Below are 21,498 nucleotides of genomic sequence, written 5' to 3' on the forward strand. Positions count from 1 at the left end.
AACAGGTGCATGATCAGAAATAGTGCGAGGCAGATGGTCAGCACCCACCACCCAACCACTCACATCTCGAGTCGCCAGCCAGAAGTCCAGTCTCGACCATGTATCGTGTGCTGATGTGTAACAAGTACCTGCCCGCAGTCGGATTACGCAATCTCCACACATCCAGCAGTTGCAGCCCATTCATACCCTCGCACACCGCATCTACAGCTTTCTTGCGCACAGCAGGTCTGTCTTGCTTCTTGTCCAAATCTGAATCCAGCATGACATTCCAATCCCCCCCACATAGGATAGCTGACGGTGCAAGCATATAGAGTTTGTTCCAGAGCATAACATAGAAATCAGGATCATCGACATTTGGACCATACACATTGAGCAGAGTAATCAGCGTACCACACAATCTACCCTGTACAATAATATATCTTCCTTCCTGGTCAACTTCCTCATGTACCACTTCAAAGGGAATATTTCTCTTGATCAGAATCATCACCCCCCGTGCATAGGAAGAGTACTTAGTGGCCAGTCGCACCCCCGCCCATTGTTTGCCCACCATTTCAGCCGCCTTGCCCTGAAGGTGCGTTTCCTGAAGGAATACTACCTGTGCACCATGCCTATTCAAAAATGCAATAATTTGCCTAGTCTTTTGCGGCCTATTAAGACCTCGCACGTTCCAGGTAACGCACGTGACTTTACCCCCCCTGTCCATATCGCCAAGTCTTTAAGCCTCCCATAAGCCAGTGGAGCTGTGCCCGTGTCCACCCTAGAGACCCTACCTCTGCACCCCTCAACCCGGAATTGACAGGAATACCTCTGTAGAAAAGGCCGACTCCCAGCCAGGAGCGTCGAGCGCAATTTACCAGCTTCTCAGGTCCCACATCCCAGACCAGGAAAGAAAACAATCCCTCAACAACCCCCAAATCCCCATCCCCCATCCCACCACCCACTTCAGCGTACCCAATTTGCCAAAGCCATCCCAAAGCCCCCCCTTTCACAACCCCCAACGATACAAACAACTGTGTGTGGGGATCTCCCATATCGGGGGCGTAGCGGCACTCTTCCCCCGCCAAGAACTGACGGGAGTGTACTCAATAAGTACATCTCCAACCCTGCATCCCTGAGCCCGTGATCAAGACATCCAGTAGTGGACCATCAAATTACAGTACATTGCCAGGAGCGCCCCTGATGTGCCCACAACCAATAGAGCTATATACGTAGCTGAAAGCATTACTATCATGCAGGGCAGCCCTTGCGTGAGCCTCCCCAGAGCCAACGATCCCCAGCCAAGTTTTCCATCATGTGCACTGGAGACAGAACCCAGCCAATCGCAAGTCAACAGCAGACGTAGAAACACCACCCGCCAGCATAACCCTCCCTCCGCAATTTCTATGTTATTAGTATTGAATAATTCAGGCGCCAGTGGGTTCCACGACCTGTCAATGAACAATCAGATGTAGGACCGTGTGGGCGACCCAGCGCGGTGCCCCGCAGCAGCGCTCCTGCCGCAGTCAATAACACAGAACAGTTCAAGCGACTTCATCCTGCCTGTCATCCTCAGCATCCCGTCGCTCGTTCGGGTCTTTGGCACGTTTTTTCAATTTTTTGGCGTAGTCCATGGCTGCCTTGGGGGAAGAAAAAATCTTATTATCCGAAGGTGGCCCTATCCGGAGGCGTGCAGGATACAGCATGGGGTATGCAACGTTATCAGTCCTCAGCATTTGTTTCACCGTGGCAAATTCTTTACGAGCTGTCTGCACCGCCATGGTGAAGTCAGGATAGAACTCAAGTTTGTTACCCTGATATTCAATGGAGCCCTTTTCCCTAGCAAGCCGAAGAATAGTGTCCCTGTCCCTATAGTTCAGAATTCTGGCCACAATTGGCCGCGGCGGTGCCCCAGGCGGTGGACGTTTGGCCAGAGAACGATGGGCGCGCTCCACTATAAAGACTCGAGACAGCTGATCCGCCCCGAAAATGTCAATAAGCATTCTTTCCATGTAGTCCTCCATGCGTCCAACGTTCGTGGATTCCGGCAGGCCCGTGACCCTGACGTTCTTCCTTCTGGACCTCCCTTCCAACTCCTCGTTCTTCGCCTGTATGACCGCCAGCACCCTTTCCATGCTGAATACTTTAGACGAGACAGTGGCCAGTCCATCCTCCGTGGCAGATACCCTCTGCTCCACTTCCCCCATTCGCTCGTTTTGGCGGTCAAATTGCGTCGCCATTTGGTCAAGACTGTGATTGACTGACTCCATGGTGCCCTCAATGGATTGTAGGGTTTTTTGCATAGCTATCAACGTGGATTGCAGATTCGGGGCGCCCCCCACAGCCCCCCCCCCCCTGGTCATTGTCAGCTGGTGTCTGGGAGGACATGAGCGCAGTCTTTTTCGCCTCAAATGTGATTTTCGGCTGGTTCCTCTCCGGTTTGCCCATGGTGGCGAATAACACAGCACAGCCAAATGCGCAGTCTTGCAGAGCTGGTGCACCAGGTGAGGCCCTCAGAGTGGTTCTAGTGGAAAAACTAGGTGGCCCTCGCCAGTCCCAGCCCGCAGCAGTGCACCTTTCCACAGTTCAGGCAGGTCCTCCACGCTCGGCGGGAAACAGCACCCCTAGGCAATCTCAGGCGCACTCAATGCTCCCCCCTGGGGCTACGAGCCGGTGTCTGCCAGGCAGTCATAGGGCCAGTACTTTAATCACCAAGGTCCCCTTCAGCTAGCCTCCTCCCCCGGTCGCGGGGCTCAACACACCTATCGGACCCCAGTAGTCACCGTGTCCGGAGTTCGTATCCACAATATGGCGGGCTCCCTGCAGATCTTCAGGCATTCAGCATAGCCATGTATTGCAGCAGTTTAGCAGCGGACAGATCAGCGCGCAGTTATGGTCCAGGGTGTGAGCGCGCTACTATCAGAGACACCACTGCGCCGCTCCACCACTCCGCTGACCCCCTCGCCCTACCCCCGCCAGAATTAGCTCGCGCGGCGCGGCCCAGGCATGCCCGGCGCCACCTCCGCAGCCCCGGGCTTGCGTAGCGCCCCGCCCCACTCACCGACTCCAGCAGGGCCGGGTCCAGGCCGCTCGCTGCTTCGGCGTCCCTCCGGGGACACGCCGCAGGTCGTCTCCGCCTCGACTCCACAGGTCCCGGTCTCCACTTCCGCAGGGCAACAACCGCAGGACCCAGCGGAGCGCCGAGTCCGGCCAGCAGCGGTGAGCCCGCTCCACGAGGCGCGAAGTCGTCGGGCAGCAGGATCCCAGCTCGGAGCGATCCGACCCCAAGGGCGCTCAGTACGGCCTCGGACTTCGGGAAAAAAAAGTACTCAGCAAGCCCCCGATGTCAGCGGGGCCCCCCCAGCTTGAGTACAGGGTGCAGGCTTTGGAGAATGCAGGATTAATGGGCGAATGTCAGATGGTCACGACAGAGCCTCACGCAAGTGCGGCCATCTTGTCCGGCGCCCTCTAGCGCCCCCCCCCCCCCCCCAGAGAGAATAGTTGCTTTAATGACATATGGCAAAAGAGAGGTACTAATGTTTCTTTAAGGGCTTTGCTCGCTTGTGCATGCACTGTTAGAAACAGCTTTTGTTATATGTGCCTGTTTAGCTGTCCCGTATTTCCACGTCGTTCCTTCTGTGTGCGTCCTCAGCTTTAAAATTTTCTTCTTTTCTGTGTTGTGTAGTATGTTGCTTATGTAATTTGGAAGCGCGTTGAGTTAGACGTTAATGTGACAGTGCCCCTTCAATTTGTCTTATTTTTGTTACGTTTATTTTTTCCATGTTCTGCATGCAGTGTTATTATCATCGTTTTTGATATGCAGCTTGGTATCTGGGCCGTATTTGCAGCTCTTTGGTTGTGTGTGCGTCCTCAGGTTTAAGTATTAACCGGCGTGATTGTGTGCTTGCGAGGGCTGTCTTGAGTCCCAGAGCGCGTTGTCTTTGATGTTAAGGTGTGCTGTTTGAGAGTGCACAGCGTGATCCCGTGTTTGCGAGGGCTGTTTTGAGGCCCCGTGTGAGCCCCTGAGTAAAAGTAAATTGTGAAGTGTGTTTGATGGTCTTTTTGTCAGGCTGCCCTTAGTTCCCACTGGAGCCGTTGGAGCGTGAAACTCGCGGTCAGTGAATGTTGCGCTTCTGTGCCCCTTTATTTTTTTCTTCATGCAGCCACTTGTCAGAAATGTAACGTAAGTAAATGAGTGAATGTGAATTTAGTTATTCAAGAATTGGCGTTTGTATGTGAAGGATCAGTCAATGCGGCGCAGCTTCTTTGTAGAGGTACGTGTGAGAAGTGATCCGAACCGCGTCGGCGAAAGCAGCGCCCCCTTTTTTTGCGTAATTGTAGTGCATCCCCCTGTGAGTAAGCTGACGCCCACAAAGTTATCGGCGCACAAAGTTATCGGCGCACTATATATGAGTAATGTGTCGTCATGAGAATGGCAAGGTGGAGCGTGAATGCGCGTGCCCATTGCTTGTCAGCCGCGCCCCTTTTTATTGTAATTGTTTTATCCCCGTTTGACATCGGTAACGCTTATGCCCACAAAGGTTGCTTCGCAACATATATTAACGCAGCATGAATGGCAATGTGCGTGAATGCGGCGCACCTTGTGGCTTCTATACGGACGTGTGAGAAGTAATTACAACTCATGAATGGAAAGGCGCGCTACTGAATGACGCGGCCAATTTTTTGTTATTAAATTTGTGGCACGCCCCTCTGAGAACACTGTTGTGGTACGCCCCTCTAAGTGTGTAGTTTGCCACACCCACGTCCCTCTGACAAAGGTTGCGCCCACAAAGTAATAATGTGTGTAGTTTGAAACGCCCATGACCACCCCCCCCCCCCCCCCCCCCGACACGCCCACGCCCACAAGGGACTACTTTACCCCTAAGGTTCTTTGATGTTTCTAATGTATATGGTGGCCACCTGTATAGCCTATGTCCATCTGCTGCAACTCCGCTTTACAATGCTGTATTGGGTGTTGTGATTGTTTACCCGCCTCAAAGGTTTCAGCTCTCTTTATAATAGTAGTATAGATACACGCACACACAACCTGCCACCTTTTAGGGGCGTGTGTGTGTTGGGTGTGTGTTTTTTCATGAACTTATGTATTGTTTTTAAATTGCAGTATCCTGGCAGCTAGCTAAGTCTCTCAGGCAGTCTGAATGGATTCAACTAAGAATAAGTACATCGCAAATCTAACCCTAAGGTGTATCAAAGGGGAGTAACTATAAAAAAAATATCTTCCCTACAAAGGTAATCTGAGGTTTTAAGCAGCAAAATACCCAACTGCAGGCTTTAACATGGTGCAAAAACAACCCACTGTTAAAAGGCTTGTTGGCTTTAACATGTATTACACAGTAAATGCATTTGACATACTGCTTTGCTGTAACTTTTCAGAATAATCAGGTCCATAACATCTGAAATACCTTTTACTAATAAACCAATCAGACCTATATCTGTAATCATTGCTTATCATAACCAAGTCGTGCCTACAGAATTGAGCCTAAGCTTTCCGACTATGTTAGCCATCGGGTATACAACAGTCACAAAGTTACAAAATATTCAAAATTACAGTTTGCAAAGACTATCTCTTCTAAGAGGGTCCAATAATGATTTTCGCAGTGAAAATCTTCTCTACCCAAGGTTTGTCATGGGGATATTGCCAAAACCTGTCTCTACTACTGTAATCCGTGAGATTCCATGTAACAAAATAACTCACTGTAGGCGTCATTATAAACTAAAAGCAATCCACTTGTAAATGCCTATTGACTTTAACATATGCTTTTCACCATCAATATGGCGGGTCTACTGTGTTTCTCATGACTTTTCATAATAAACTATCAGGCCTACAACCTTAATCATTGGCTTGTCACTATGGCACAAGCGTGACGAATTTGCTGAAACGCCTCAGGGCAAAAATATGAATGTATCTGATTTCTTTATTTCGGCCTAGTCTAGGCGGGGGGCGGGAACACTATGGAACTCTTCCATGTAATCATTTAGGAAGAAGGGACAGGAAAAGTGTCTTGGGGTGTGCTCAGGTGATGATGTACCATGGGGTGGGTACACCTGCGTGGGGGTACAGATGTAGCGCATGGTGATATCTGTCTCAGGGAGGTGGATCATCCTGGGATTTAAGGTGAATGAATTGATTAAGAATGGTGTCCCTTTCCTGGGAAATGGGGCTTTTGCAAAGATAAAAACAAAACCAAAGGGGAGGATGGACGGTGTGTTGAACATTGCAAGCACTCACCCCCAGTCAACTGATCTGGGTTTAATCCATAATCATTCTTTAGCTCACTCCGCCACCCCAGTTAAGACATGGCCATATGCATCTTTGTGAGTTACCCTCTCTTATCTAGTGTCGCATATCATAGTGTACACTTGCAGCTCGAGCTGAACGTCTGCGTTTACATAACGTGGAGCTTACAAAAAAACACTGTGCTGACTGTTGTGAACCGTGCTACCTCTTTTTCAGCGTAAATTTTGGAGGACGGGATACCTCTACGAGAAGCCTATATCATTGACCAGTTGTATTAGAAAGCACCGCTACGCCGGTCGGCTCGATTATACGCCCTGAGGAAGCCCAATCTGGGTGAAACGCGTTGTCTGTTTGCTGTTGTCTGTCATGTTAGATCATCTCGCATCAAGAACACTTTTAAGGATGTATTAAAGAGATCGTTTTTCACATCACTGAAGGACATCTATTCTTCCTAGTGTATTTAAGGACTGTGGAAAATACTTGTATTGTTGCCTCTCTATTTGCTTGTTGTTTGATTAAAAGGTTATGGTCCCTTGGCAGTGGACCAAAGGAGGTGGGCAGCAGTTTTAGAGCAATCTACTGTTATTTTCGTGTGAAGCAAGGTAGTGCAGCTAGTAATTCCCCTAATGCCAATTTGCTGGTTTTTGTGATGGGTGGCCATCTTCGAGTAAAAAACATAGCTGTGTTTTGAATGTCAGAATTAATTGAGTGGCACTCTCCACGACCTTTAGTTAGTGACAGTGAAGAAGAATCTTGGGTGTCACGAGTGTAAGGTTGCATGTCTTGGTCTTTTATGTTGCTTATTATGTTTTTAAAAAAAACATGCACAGAATAAGGGGACATGGCCGACTCGGACAGCGGCCTCATGGCTCTGCACTTTTCATTGCTTGTCTGTCCTGCTGCCTGCCAGTTTTGATCACAGAAGCAAATTGAAAGTCCAGATGTTTCTTATGGCCCATGAACTGAAAGAACGGGACAATTATTCCTGCAAATCAATCGGGAAAGTCAATGGCACGTAGAGGTGAAACGCTCTACCCTGTTTCTCGGCGCTCAACACTTCAACACGTTGCAGGCAGATTTTAAAAGGGCAAAATTCTGTCACTCACTCTGCCTCATGCTGAAGACAACCAGTATGTCTGCTTGTTGTTTGAAATAAAATGTAAATGACGAAGGTGGTAAAGCAAGTGGCGGAAGCAGTCTGGACTCATTGCTCTACCTGTATGCTTTACTGATGCTGCCCTACCGTATGATCCAAAATGTAAATGATATGAATGGGGATGTAGCTTAAAAATGAAGTACATAACCACAAAAAATAATCCTTGCTTGGGACTTTAGCTGCAGTAGAGACACAATAGTAGCTCTCAGAAACAGAGGTTCTGCTTTTTGTAGGACGAAAAACAATCCCACTCACCTTTAGGTGGCATGCTTCATCATTGGACCTCTCCTGGCACTAGTCCAGGAGATTCATTTGTGAGCTACTATCCTTGTTCAGGGGAGCTCATGAGGATTTATCAAGGGTGGTAGGTTGGGGGCATCCTGAAGAGCAGTAGTCTGTATTGTATGATGGAGACTTGCTGCAAAGGGGGTAAAGGTTAAAACTCCCTATTTGTTAAAAAAGAAAAATGTATTATATCCTCCATCTAAGATTAGAAGGAGGTGGGAATTAGTGCAACCCGCACAGAGGTTGATCTTATTCTTCCCAGTCAGCACCATCAAACGAGGTGTATGGTCATACCTCAGGACCATTCTCTGCTTTCAAAATGCATTAAACGGTGGATCAAAATGTATAAAAAGAGTGAATTTACAACCTGTGGTAAGGGGTAAGGTTTGTAGATCCGCATGGTTGAGGACCTGTCGTGGGATACAGAGCAACATGTATTACTACAGGTCAATGCTTGCAAATTACAGTTTGGGGTGTGGAGATTCCTGTGATAAAACACTCCGTCGAACAGAGCATGTGGGCACCCCATGTTTATTAATTCATTGGCAAAATCAAACACTCTTAACCCTCATTGTTAGGTCTAGCATCTCCTCTCAAAGGGTAGACCGGGGACAGATTCCCTGTACATTGAAACAGATAATGTTTTTTGTGTGAGTGATGGTTAAAGGCAGAAAACCTTGAGACCGGGTCAATTGCACAATAGAATCTGTGATCAATGTATTTGAAAAAGACTCCTCGGTACCCAAGTTTGGTATGGTCATATGTTGAATCCGGGGCTAATTAATATTGAGCTGTTTGCAGATCTTGATCTACAGTTAATAAAGTGTGGGAGGAATTGTTTAGGGAAAAGGTACCCCAATATCGAATTATGGGATTGTCCTCTGAGGGTTGAGTGGAATGTTACTTCCTCTTTCACAACTTACCTTCAACACCTGTTTCCCCTGCATGCAATTGTAAATAGGAGGCAATTGGCATGTCCGTACATGTGTTATGACAAAAATCGAGGTATTAGGGAAATGGAGTCTGCAGTCTGTGTAATGTCTTTGTAAGCGTGTTGATCATTATAATGGTAAGTCTACACTGTGGAGCGTGATCACCCTCATGATAATAGTTAAAAAATTATGCATTTATCTGATCGCCATCATTTGTTATAAAGTGCCAGTATCATTTATATTTGTATAAATGCCGTAACTGCGCATAATCACAAGCTTATCGGTAAGCATAATGTATATCACCGCTCCATGGATCTGTGAACTATGGAATTTTATCCTTTAATCCAGAGGCATCAGTGTGTAAACTCTGTATCCAATGTTGTACCCTCATTAAAAGGAAGTTAGATTTGTCATTTCTGAAGTTCCATCTACCTCCCAGTAACCTCCACTCACCTAGCCCTCGCACAGATACCACGCATCCGCTGCTCCCACACCAGTGGGCACTCCTCCTCCCACCTCACTGCCAAGTCCTGGAACACACTTCCCCTCTGCACTGCACCCTTGTTGACTCACTTCAGGAAGGTACTCCAGACCTGGCTCTTTGACTAAATCCCACAGCACAGCCCCTGGATAACCCTCTCAGGTGATACTCTGTGCTATATAAGAATCTCTTGATCGATTGTTTCGGTGGTCATTAAAGGTTTATCAATTTCGGTCTATCTAAGGTCGTCTTTTGAGTTTCCCTGATTAATAAATGGTTAGCCATTTTTATGGTAAGGCATTTACACCTTATGTTGCTCCTGTGTTCTGTAATCCTAATTTGATTTTTTTTTTGTGGTCAAGGTGACATGGAAAGTGATCTTGTAGATTACACACTCCCTGTTGTAGTTGGATAGGCAGTATGATTTCCAGGGAGTTCTGAGGCCCTTATCTGAGCTCTGTTCATTGAGGTTACATATTGAAGAAGTGTGCCCTTGTACCTACAAGGGTACTGTCCTATCACTTTGGATAAGTCCCAGAGAGCGTTTAAGTAGCTGTCTTTTCATTCTTAGGGCATGTATGCACCAAGATGTCCAAGTTGTGGCTTTGTCATTGAATTGTGGTTAACCCAAAAATAATATGCCAATGTTGAGTGTTTTCTTTAAGTTGTTTGAGAAACTTAAATATATACTCACTACACAATAGTATTTCCACAGATGTTTGGTATGAATTTCCAAATGGGGTTGACGACTGGTATTTTTTGCTATTTTCTTGGAATCCTTTATTATTCGCATGATATAAGGAACATCATTGAAAGTGGTTACTCAGGGTCTCATCTAAGGGTGAGCGAGGACTTTAGTTCCGCAGATAGCAGTGCTGTGGTCTGCTTTTTTTGTGATTAATTGTATATGGAGGACTTGATTCCATCCCTCTTCCCTTTATTGTAATTCGATTAAAAAAATTGTGGTCCTCTGGTGCCAACAAAGAATAGGTGCAGTGTGGCGTGGACATGCGCACAGAAGCCAAAAGGTTTGTTTCTGAAAGTGAGGAATGTCCGACTAAATTTAAGGAAGTATGGGATAGATGGAGGACACTTTACAACCTTAACGAAGAAGAAAAGGACACGCAGAAAGATCAAAAGGATTAAGAAGCAACTTGACATTATAAGACACATTAGTTCACCTTAGACTGAGTAAGGGAAAACAATTGTAAGTTGTCAACCCAGTCTAAACACTATATTAATGATATGCCTATTTGCTCTGTCACCAAGGTTTTGTTAAATAATGTTTTTGATTTGCATAATAAAAAAAGCAATAAACATTAAAAAAAAAACATTAATGCTAAAGCAACTGACCCAGAGTCCATGTTAGTTTGTTTCTTGTTAACATAAGTCTGGTGTGACAAAGCCCAGACTTAAAAACAAGTCTAAAAATAAATAATAAAAAATGTATTCATCCATAAATAGGAGATATTTGGGCCAACCTTTTTGCACCATTGGTTTGTTCAGATGTCATTCACGTTTTAATTCTACCTCTAGAGCATACAGCATTGGACTGTGGGTCCTACTGTTGGTCTTACTTCAGCCTTTGGCTCGCTTGCGCTGTGACTGACCGCATTTGCCCTGATTGCAGGTGGATATCTACCTAAAAAGAAGTGTGCTTCAGTTTCAGGGCTGCTGGGCCAGTACTTTACTTTTCCATGCTATTTTCTTTACCGAGCGCTCTACATCGGTATTTGATAATGGATTTAAGGGTGTTTGCAAACAGTAGGGAGAGCAGTCAGACTGTTGAATCTTATAACATGATGAGTATTGGTTGGGATAAAGTGAAGGAAACACACAAAGCAGCTCACAAGAAAACAATGCAGATCCATATCTTGGATATTTGTGACTTTTTTCAGAACCTTTTTGATGGCTGAATCCCCCTTGCCCTGATGAGACCCTTAGATATTTGGGCCATTTAGTTTTAAAGCGTTGTCATCCAGTATAAAATTTGATATTAGTGACTATTGTTCCGTTAGAAGAAATAGAGATTCCACTTCTTATCACTTATCCATTTTCTGGGAGGGAGCAACACAGTGTGGATGGTATTTGAGGTTGGAAGCAACATACAAGGGAGAAGGCAAGAAAACCAATATTCCTATGGAGTGCTGAAAGAAATAAAAATAGTTGTTGCCTGAATAAGCAGTGAAAGGAGGCAAGTTGTCAATAAAAAGCTATACTTGAGGGGAGTTAAGCACTCAAGAAGAATAAAACCTTTGAATGAGAAGAAAGCGAATGAGAGTGACTAGTAAGCCAGCAAGTGGTAAGCAGTGGTTTGACCCAACGGCCCCTTAAAATATTGGTGTGGTGCACAAAAGGTCTTCAAGAAGAGGTGATTGTGTCTGTAGGTGGGACCTAAAAACAATTAACCAGTGCACCAGCTTGTCAATGCCAGACCTATTGCCTTTACCAGCTTTTGTTTACTTTTAAGCAAAACAGTGCTAAAAAAAACTGTTAGAGTGGTAGATTTTAAAGGTCAATAAAAGTAAGTTACTAGATCCATCCCTAATCTTCCATTTGCTAAAGGAGCCTTTCCATTACTTGACACAGATGGCAAAGCCTCCATCTGCTCTCTCAATGGTGTGTTGACCCAAGTAACACCATGTTGATTTGCCATCTTCGACCCAGACGTGGGTCCCGTGCTCTCCGTGCCACTGGAGGAAAGCTATCCTGGCAATTGAGGGCTGAAAGCCCGAAACCGGTCCTAAGATGCTTGTTTCCTGTCCAGGGAGGACCTGGCCTGGCAGTTAGGGCTGGACTGTTTCAATTGGGCGCAGGGTCAAGACTGATTTGTGTATGGCTTGGTCCAAACTGGAATGTCATGGTGAGCTAAAAAATGATGGATTTAGGCCCAGATCTCTGTACTGGGGTGAATGTATGACATTGTTCTGCATTCTGTCCATCACTTGTTCTTTTTGCATCTTTGACCAGGAGGCACAAGTTGTCATTCACTGCGATAAACAGTAGTTGTAGTTGTCAGCTTTTAGGAATTTCAACGGTCATTAAGTATCCAGTTGGAAATGAAACACCACATTGAAGACTAAATGCTCTGGGAGTGGATCTCACCGGAACTTTGCCCAAGAATCCTTCTGTTGATGCAAGGAGGAGGATGGTTACTCCTTGTGCTGCTGCAGGATGCCATAGACGGACATCCCGGTGTGTGGCGTGGGTGCCACTGGCGTACTGGTTAGCACCTGCATCGCTGAAAACGTGCATCAATGGCCGGGATTCAGACTTGATCACAAGAATGTTAACTTTTTACTACTTGACTTGAATTATGGTATGGCTTGAAAACGCAGCTGTCTACAATTATTTGAGCATCATTTTGGGAGCCAGGAGTATAGAAGTTGTGTGCCCAGAATGTTCTGTTCTGTTGTAGTTGCTCTGTGTATGTCTTGCACTCCTTCAGTATATGTTGTGTTGTGCAAGGGAAGCGTCCACTGCTGCTGCCCATGTGGTTGCAGTACAGCTGTATATACAAAAGCCATAACTATTGGCATTATCGATGCCGCGTGTAGGATTGGAATGAAATCAAGGGTCTAATAATGGAGAGAAGACTGTCTTCCTACACGTAGAGCTGCTATGCTATACTAGTTGTTTACATTTGCTGTCCTCAGAGTGCTTGTCTCGGTTCTTTAATTTTAGTTTAAAATTTCTCTGGGAACTTTAACATTTTTGTTAAATGATCTTGTTTTTAACTCGTGTTTTCTCACGTGTGTTATATAATTTAAATGATCTGTGGGCCTGAAGAGACCATAAAGTGTCTCTTAGAATTATATGGCAATACCTCGAGTTGTCATTTGCTGTTTGAGACTTGCACAGTGTTTTGGCTTGTTTGTCATTTTCCTTCAGGGTATGTGGATCGTTGAGTGAAGTATATTAATTTCACAGATTTCTTTTCACCGAAGTCTTAAGTATCAATTTGCAGTGCTGTTGTAAAAACACGCCCTTCAGTTAAGTGTCAAAGTTTCATAGCCACAGGAGCTATGTAGTTGTGGTGAAACTTTGCACCTTCTAGATACTGTAATCAACAACAAACCTTGCTGCCAAAGCAACAGAGAAGGAGCAGTCTCAAAGATCCCTCAATCGGTAGGTTTATTGAATTGTTTTGTGGCCAGGTCGAAGCTACTCTTGATACTCCCAAGAAAACCGGCCAGGGGACATAGGCGATCTAGTTCTCTCTGCTGCTGCAGATCTGTGGTTAATACGAAGTTCTAATGTAAGTTGGGTGAAAGTGTCAAACAAAAGTCTGTTTGTATGGCTTTCAGAGATGATTCAGGAAATTCAGCCGAGACTCCTAGGGTCTTCATTGGATTAAGTAGCTCGCATTCTGCTGATGCACTTTTCCTTGGAAGCTGTGAGTTATCTGTACATGTCGGAAGCATCTGACCACAGTAATGCTTCATACCCATCTCCCTTTTGTAATCATGTTTTCATTGCAGACCAGGGTGCCAGCCGTATGTGTTTTTATGGTTCAGGTATAATGTTATGGTTCAGGTATAGTGTTATGGACCGTCTCTAGTGCTATTTAGCATAACGTGCCTGTTGTGTGGTCATGATTCTGGTGACAGTGCACAAATGTCCATTGGAAACTAAAGGCCATATGTACAAAAGCTTTTTTCGGGGTCGGAAATAGCCCTATTCACACAATCTGGCAGTTTCTGACAGCAAGCATTCTTTTTCATGTGTAGAAAACTCAAATTGCGGTTCGGTAACATGTTACCAAATGGCAGATTTTTTTAGCGATTTGGTATTTGGAAGGGGTGTATTTGGGGCCTCCCTTCCAAATACCGAATTTTAGTGGTATGCATTAATTTTTTGCGACCGAATTATGGTTGCAAAACATACATTTTTTTAGCCACACCTTAAGGGTGGTGGTAACCATAAGCAAAAGGGAAGCAGTCCACACGAGACCCCTTCGCCTTTGTGAATGTTGAAAAAAATATTTTAAGAGCAGGCAGTGGCCCAAGGGAAAACTGCCTTCTCTTAAATCAAAAAATAAAATAACAACGAATGATGTGTTGAGTTGACTCATCTCCGTGTAAATATGTTCACATACATCAATAATTTCTGTGAATTGTATTATTAATGAGCTTAAACTGAAAACATTTCTCTATTGCTTCTGCTGAAATTGCATTTTTTTTTGTTTTTGTTAAATCGAGGCCCAGACCTCAAAGTGGTGACCCCGAGACCAAGAACCACCCAGAGGGGTGTTCGGATGGTGGTGATGGTGCAAAGGGGGCTTTTTTCCATTAGACATGTGGGTGAATGTCAATAAATTAATGGCTGTTTCGGCAAGAGACAGGCCATCCATTGCTCATAATCTAGTCTTGTTCTGGGGTGTGTATGTTCGTGGTTGTGAATTGGCTGTCCACTCTTGGGAAAGTACTTTCTTGTCCATTGTTTCATTCTTTTCTCTCTCTCTACAGGTGTGGGGAAGAGCAGCTTGCTACTGCGCTTCGCTGACAACACATTTTCAGGTGAGTTCTCCTCAAAATCTGCAGTTCCTGGCCATTCCAGAATTGAAAAATTGAAGACCAAGTTAAAACAGGCATAACATTGATGGGGAAGTCGTCTGGAGGATATTTAATCGTTGTCACTGACAATTGTGAAATCTGGTGCACACATGTTTTACATATGCACCTTTTTATTGGTCAGTTCAAGTCTTTGCTTTTTTAGAGGAAATTGTGTGTTGTCAGACACCCTATTATAATGGTTGTGATAGTGAATGTGGGGAGTTTCAACTGCTCCTTTTCTAACTAGCAGAAGATAGTGACTTGCACATTTTTTTTGCTCTGCCTTCCATTATGCGTTATCCCTGGTAATTTTCATGGTAGGTCTATAGTATCTCATTGTATCTAGCCTAGTGTAGCTCCTCAAATAGCTATATTCCCTTACATTTTTCCACTTCTACTTTTGAGACGGTAAAACCCACAAATTGAGAGAGGTAAAGTGGATCATTACATTGTTCTGTGGACTTTTGTTGTACTATAAGAATTAGCTAGAACTTAATGAATGAAGTAGTTATTTCTAAAATAAAACCGTCACTCGCGTTTGAGCATCCTGGCACTAGGCTCAACTGCAGCTATGATCTTTGTACTTGGCCCTAGACGGAGCCATTAAACGAGACTATGACAAATAGCTTCTGGTGCTTCAAAGAACCAGGTGTATAAGGCTTTTCTACATGTAGCTTCTGTATTCAAAAGACGAGGTGCAGTAGCAGTTGGTTCTAAGCTTTAGCGCCTAGTGCCATAAAAGATTTCCCACCTTGAGTTTTTATTCAGAACGATGGAGTCTTAAGCAGATTTGTATTTGAAGATCTCAATGTTCTGGCAGTAAGATATTTAGGGTCCATGACCTTGAATACTCTGAAAAGAAGCAACATCTTAAACAGAATTTTTAGGAATTGGGAGCCAGTGAAGGCTCTAAAGAGGCTGATGCTGAGCTCTGTTTTGCGAGATGTAGCATCACTCTGGCTGCTGTGTGTTGGACCATCTGAAGCTTGTGAATTAATTGGTTTGAGCAGCCAGCATAAAGACTGTCGCAATAATCCAGTCTCGACTAGATTGCGGCAAATGCTACAGCTTTCCTAGTTCTAAGTAGTAGTAGATTGAATTTTTTAGAGATTTAATAAGATTGATACACATCCCAGGTACTGCAGTCGCTTGCTGGTGGAATGAGTGTTTAATGTCAAATTTGACCCCCAAATTCTTTCTGTGTCTGGTGGAGGGAGAACGGAGGTTGGCCACCAGCATACGGGAGAGAATACATTGGATTTTCCGAAAAGTAGGATCTCCGTTTCCTCTGAATTGCATTTACGATGATTATTGTACATCCTTGAGATTACATTGGAAAGATACTTTCGGAAATTAAATTTAGAACCAGTATAGCCCATTTCTAATGAAAGGATCAACTGGGCGACACAGATATGAAAAAGGGCAGGGCAAAGAGATGCTTTTGGCACACCCCTAGTGATCCTTTTTTTAGATGAGAGTTTCCCTAGAACTGCAGTTTGTCTCCCATCGACAAGAAAGGTTTGAACCACACTATTGCTTTGTGAAAGATCCCTGCATCTTGGATTTGCTGGATAGCTAGGTCACGTGAAATCGTAAAGAATGCTGCAGATAGGCTCCAACACAGTATCAAGACTGTATCCTTGACAGCATCCAGAGTCATTTTAATAGTCTCGGAGTCCTCAAGTAAGACCGATATGGTGGAATGTCTGGGCCTAAAGCCAGATTGAAGTGCATAAAGAATATTAGAACTTTCCAGAAAGGAGGTAAGTTGCAGGTTCCCTATTTTCTCGTTTATTTTGGCTAGTATAGGCAGCAGAGAAATAGGCGTAAAATTAGATAAGGTTGTAGGATCTGCCAAGGATTTTGTCTGCAGGGTCTTGATGATTGCTAATTTCCAGGCGAGAGGGACCACAGCTGTGGTTAGGAGGGAGTTCAAAATGTTATTAATCAAAGGATTTAAAATATCAATGGCCCTGTGGGGTATAGCAAGTAGACAGGGGTCTGAGGGCACGCCAGATTTACAAGAGAGAATCATTTGCCATGTCAATGTCAGGGAAATGTCATCAAATGCAGGCAAATTCATATTGGGTGCATTATAGGGAAGACCATAAACTGGGCTATTTAAAGGGGCGTTTACGAGTGTGGACGCAAAACCCTGATATATAGCTTGGATCTTTTATTCAAAGAAGATTGAGATTCAGTCACATAAGGCCGGGGGCGGGGAGGAGCAGCAGGATCTCTCTTGAAAGAGGTTTGGGTTGCAAAAACATTTTTGAGATGCTAAAAATGACTTTTGAATCCTGATTGGCCTCTTGGATTTTATTATTCAAATAAGCTTTTTTGTTGATTTAATCAACTTATGATATATCTTCTGAGCCTCATTAAAATGGGACAAATTGTCCATGCTGTATGCCAGTCGTCATTCCCATTTGCGTTGTTTACAGTAGCGCTTTTGCTCAAGAAATGTAGTGAAGAACCCGGGTTGAGAGTGTTTACGCTGGCCATTGTTTGGGCAGATGGAAAGTGAAAGACATAAAGCTGTTTTAGTAATCCAGGTGTTAAATATTTTTTTATATCTTTCTCCGACTTTTCTTTGAGTATCAGGGCAGTGGAGGACAGGCAAGCCTTCAGCCTAGAGTTAGCTTTCATAGTTCATCCATTTTCGGCGAGAGGGGAGATCAATCTACCATTTTAGAACACATAGTTTGTACAAATCTTATATTGTTTGCATAGACTTTACAACAAAGAATACAGTTTCCCAAAATTGAGGTGATGACTTTTCTCTTAACAAACGATAACCCTGTAATCAGTTGTTTTGCATACTGAACAAAAAACATCCCATATATTCAGCTGTAATAATGATGGTGCTTACCGGGCTGTTATAATCCCGCACTAGTCACGTGCCTGTTTTATGATCTAGCTGAGATGGGACTCTGTCCCCCAGCGTGCTCTTCACCCGTGGAGGAGAGGCAGTCCTCCCGTCGCCAACTAAAATGCCAGGAGACTCCTGCATAGTGGGATGCGCTTACCAGGCTTTTCTAATCCTGCACCAGTCACTTGCCTGCTGTGTGGTTTTACTCGGTGGGACTCTGTCCCCCAGTGGCTCTTCGCTTGTGGTGGAAGGCACTCCTCCCAGCGCCAACTGAAGTGGCAGGAGACTCCAGTAGCGCAGTCCTTCCGTCGCCAACTGAAGCGTCCGGAGACTCCTGCAGCGTGGGATGCGCTTACCAAGCCGTTCTATGTCTGTACCAGTCATTTGCCTGCTGTGTGGTCTTGCAACGGTGGGACTCTGTCCCCCAGTGTGGTGTTTGCCTATGGAGGAGGAGCAGTCCTCCCAATCCAAATAAAGTGCCAGGAGACACCCCCAGCGCGGGAAGCGCACAGGCGAAGTCCGGCCCCATCCGCGTCCGGTCAAGGCTAGGCTGCTCTCTTGGTTTTTGTTCCCTGGCTTCCTATCTTTATCGGCAGTTATCGTGCTGCCTGCAGTTTGACCTATAGTTGGCTGGGCCTCCTCCCGTCCTGGAAGTAAGTGTCAAGTTGTTTTGGAGCATAGTACTTTAAAAAAAAAAAAACTACTTTATTGAGATAAGAAGAGGTTACAGGGCATCAGCCGAGCTTTACAAGAAATTGAGTTTCCTCAGAACAGGCAAACAGCAGTCCAGTGTATCTTATAGGTCCATTTTCCTCACATTTATACAGCTATGAACTTCAGTAATGTGTGCCAGCGATTTGAGGCCTGTAGTTCCAAAGTGAAGACCTGAAAGGAGGAAAGAAAGAGAAGGGGAGAAGAAAGAAGACGAGCGAAAGGGTGAGAAGGGGAAAGAGAAGGGAGATGGGGATGCTAGCCTCTCAGTGGAGGAGGCACTGTGCCCCATGTGCTGGTTGTTTAGTTAGTGCACAGGTTGTGAAAGTCCGGTTTAATGCATTCACTCAGAGATATGAGGCGGGGCGACAGGTGCCAGTGGGTGAGAGCTGGGATAACACTGTAGTGGTTCCCACATGTCTCTAGGTTGAGAATGCATGGACATGAGCTCCCAATAGTTAGTCAACTGGCCTTGGCAGAATGTTACGTCACCTAGCCAGTCGGTCAGGCTGGGGGTAGTGCCTTCTGCCCTAGCACATGGCTATCCGTCTTTTAGCAATTAGCAGGAGCAGCGCTGCCAGCATCCGATGAGGGGCTGGGACATGTCGCACAAAGCCTAAGCATTCTCATTCAAACAACAGTGGTCCCATGCATATTCCAGTATATAACCAATAAATATAGACGAAATCAAATCTATATTTTGAGTGACATGTCCAGCCGGACAGAGGTCCTTCAAGTTTACTTGATAAACAATATTTCAGAATAAAGCAAAAATACCTTCCACAAGACCCCTGTGTGGTACATAAGCCTGTGCATAACACTTTCGGGGTGTTTTACAGTTGGTGGAGAAATAGAAGGGTTTTTAAGGCAAACAAGCGTTCTTCTGTTCACATGTCAATTATACAGAAAATGTCAAGCAGCACCATTACAACAATTTAGCAATCAAATATTCGTATAAGGTGCTTGGACAAGTCGACGGCGTTTCGGTCCCCCTAAAGGGTCATGGGGACCATCATCAGGACAAAACACTAGTTGCCTTTATCGCTAAAAACCTAAAAAATGCCTGAAAGGAAAAGGAGTAAAGAGAAAAGAAAAATGCATACTTTAAGAACAGAGCACTAGTTAATTTGGAACAAGTGACTCTTTGTGCAGCGTGCATTCAACCGTTAACAAGGTGAAGGTGTTACAGGGTTCCACAAGAACTAATTACAGGCGAGTGGAGAAGCGGTTGCACCGCGGTGGAGTTGAAGGTTCAGAACCGCGAGCTATAGGTCGAAGTGGAACAGGCTAGTCGGTGTTGTGATTATGTGCTAAGGACGATTGTTGGTGCCTAATGCGGTGGTGCCTAATTGATCTCGGCAGTAGGGCGTAGCATAGGTTCAGAACCGCGAGTTATAGGTCGAAGTGGAACAGGCTAGTCGGCGTTGTGGTTATGTGCTAAGGACGATTGTTGGTGCCTTATGCGGTGGTGCCTAATTGATCTCGGCAGTAGGGCGTAGCATAGGTTGTGAGAAGAGAATGAAATGCACAAAGCCTAAGAGCGCAGTTAAAGGAGAACATTCAAGCCTATACTCAAGCATTTCATCTAGTGCATCAGAGATACTTGCAATCGCTTTACAGGAACAGGACAAGTGCAGGAAATCCGCCTCCGGCCCCTGGCAGTGCACGCACCTTGCACCATCATTCAGACCTACTCTATGCAGCCATGTGGGAGTTCTGTAGAGACGGTGGAGGAATTTAAAATGAAGGAGCTACAATCTATAGTTAGGGGACAGGTCCTTGGCTTGTGCGCTGCAGCGGGCCAATTTTTCATCTTTTATGGGGGTCCCCAGTAGAACCTCCCAACCGCTATGCGCAGCCGGTACACAGATTGGCGCTGTATGCCAGCGTACAAGTGAGTGATTAATTTACGCAGCGATGGGTTGGTTAAAAGACCCTCCAGTACCTGAAACTTGAGGGGTGTTGACAGGAATGTGTCATAACTTTCGCTTCGCACGGAGCTGGAAGCACGTCATTTTGTCAAGGGGGGCGTCAACCCTCTGCCGCGAGAGCATCTACCATGTCAGCAAAAATCCTGCCAGGAAACACGTCCCCCATAGAGCGGATCCCAAGCCCGTTGAGTCTTCTACAAGCTCCCAGGTCTTCGAGAAATGGCAGATCCGGATGGCGCGGCAAGGAAACTGAGGGAGCATACATCTCCTCTAAGTGTGCCCTGTGGCGCAGTTCTCTCCAAGCCCAAAGATTGCAGCCATTAGTGTCCACCATTGCGCACGGTCTGGGTTACGCCTTATACAATACCATGCTCAGTGGTATAGGAGCAGCACTGTTGTGCTCGGGTGCAACACGCGCCATGAACGGGGTGGGGAAGATTCAGTGGTAGCTGAACTGGGTCTGGGCACAATTGTGATAAAGCTCCATATCGGGTGCTCCCAGACCTCCCTGCTCGAAGGGTTGAGTGAGGATCTAACACGAAATCCTGGGCTGCTTACCCGCCCAGACGAGCTAAATTAGGTTGGAGCTCAATCACCGCTTATAAACGGAGGTGAGATTAGTGAAAGCATACATGAACTTGGGGAGTATCACCAGCTTGGCGATAGCCAAGCACCCAGCGAGGGAAAGCCGGAGCGAGATCCAGCGCCCAATCCGGCTCTCGAGCCAGTCCAAAGTCTCCTGTAGTTGCACTGCCACAGAGCTCATCGGTCCTTTGACTCATCCAGATCCCGAGGTACTTCTCTGGACTAAGAGACCAGCTCAGGGGGTATTCTGACTGGAACCTGTCCGTGGCTGCCGTAAGCAGGAAGATCGATTTTCCCCAAATTGACAGTTACCCCAGAGATACCGTCAAATCGTAGACTTTGCATAATTGAGGGGTCTAAATTGGCTGCAGGGTGCTTGACATATAAGGAAAAGTCATCCGCGTAAAGGGACACCCTGAACATGAACGGCAGTCTGCAATGGGCATGGTGCTGCCGCTGCCAGGCAGCTAGCGACTCTGTCGCAATAGCGAAAAGGAGAGGGGACAGCAGGCCCCCCTGCCGGATGCCCAGAGATACGGGGAAAGAGGGGTACACAATGCTGTTAAGGCGCTGTCCGAGAGGAGTATAGGAGGGCAATCAGTTTTAGGAATTTAGCACTGAGACCTAGCCAGCTTAGCAGGACATACATATATGGCCACTCTAGAGTGTCGAAAGCCTTAGCGGCGTCAAGGAAAACCACAGCCGCAGGCATAGCAGGGTCGATCTCCTGCATAGTGGTGAAAAAGGTGCGCAGG

The 21,498-nt window shown here is 45.7% G+C and overlaps 1 protein-coding gene across 1 annotated transcript in view; it reads left to right on the forward strand.

Moving 5' to 3' along the window:
- RAB35 (RAB35, member RAS oncogene family) overlaps positions 1 to 21,498 on the forward strand; it is a 160,059-nt gene that overhangs the window by 58,159 nt on the left and 80,402 nt on the right. The window contains exon 2 of the mRNA XM_086942876.1: positions 14,558 to 14,608. Coding sequence (XP_086799002.1) covers positions 14,558 to 14,608 — 51 coding nt within the window. The remainder of the gene's footprint in view (positions 1 to 14,557; positions 14,609 to 21,498) is intronic.

This window comes from Lissotriton vulgaris, chromosome 11 (genome assembly GCF_964263255.1).
Source record: "Lissotriton vulgaris chromosome 11, aLisVul1.2, whole genome shotgun sequence".
NCBI lineage: Eukaryota > Metazoa > Chordata > Amphibia > Caudata > Salamandridae > Lissotriton > Lissotriton vulgaris.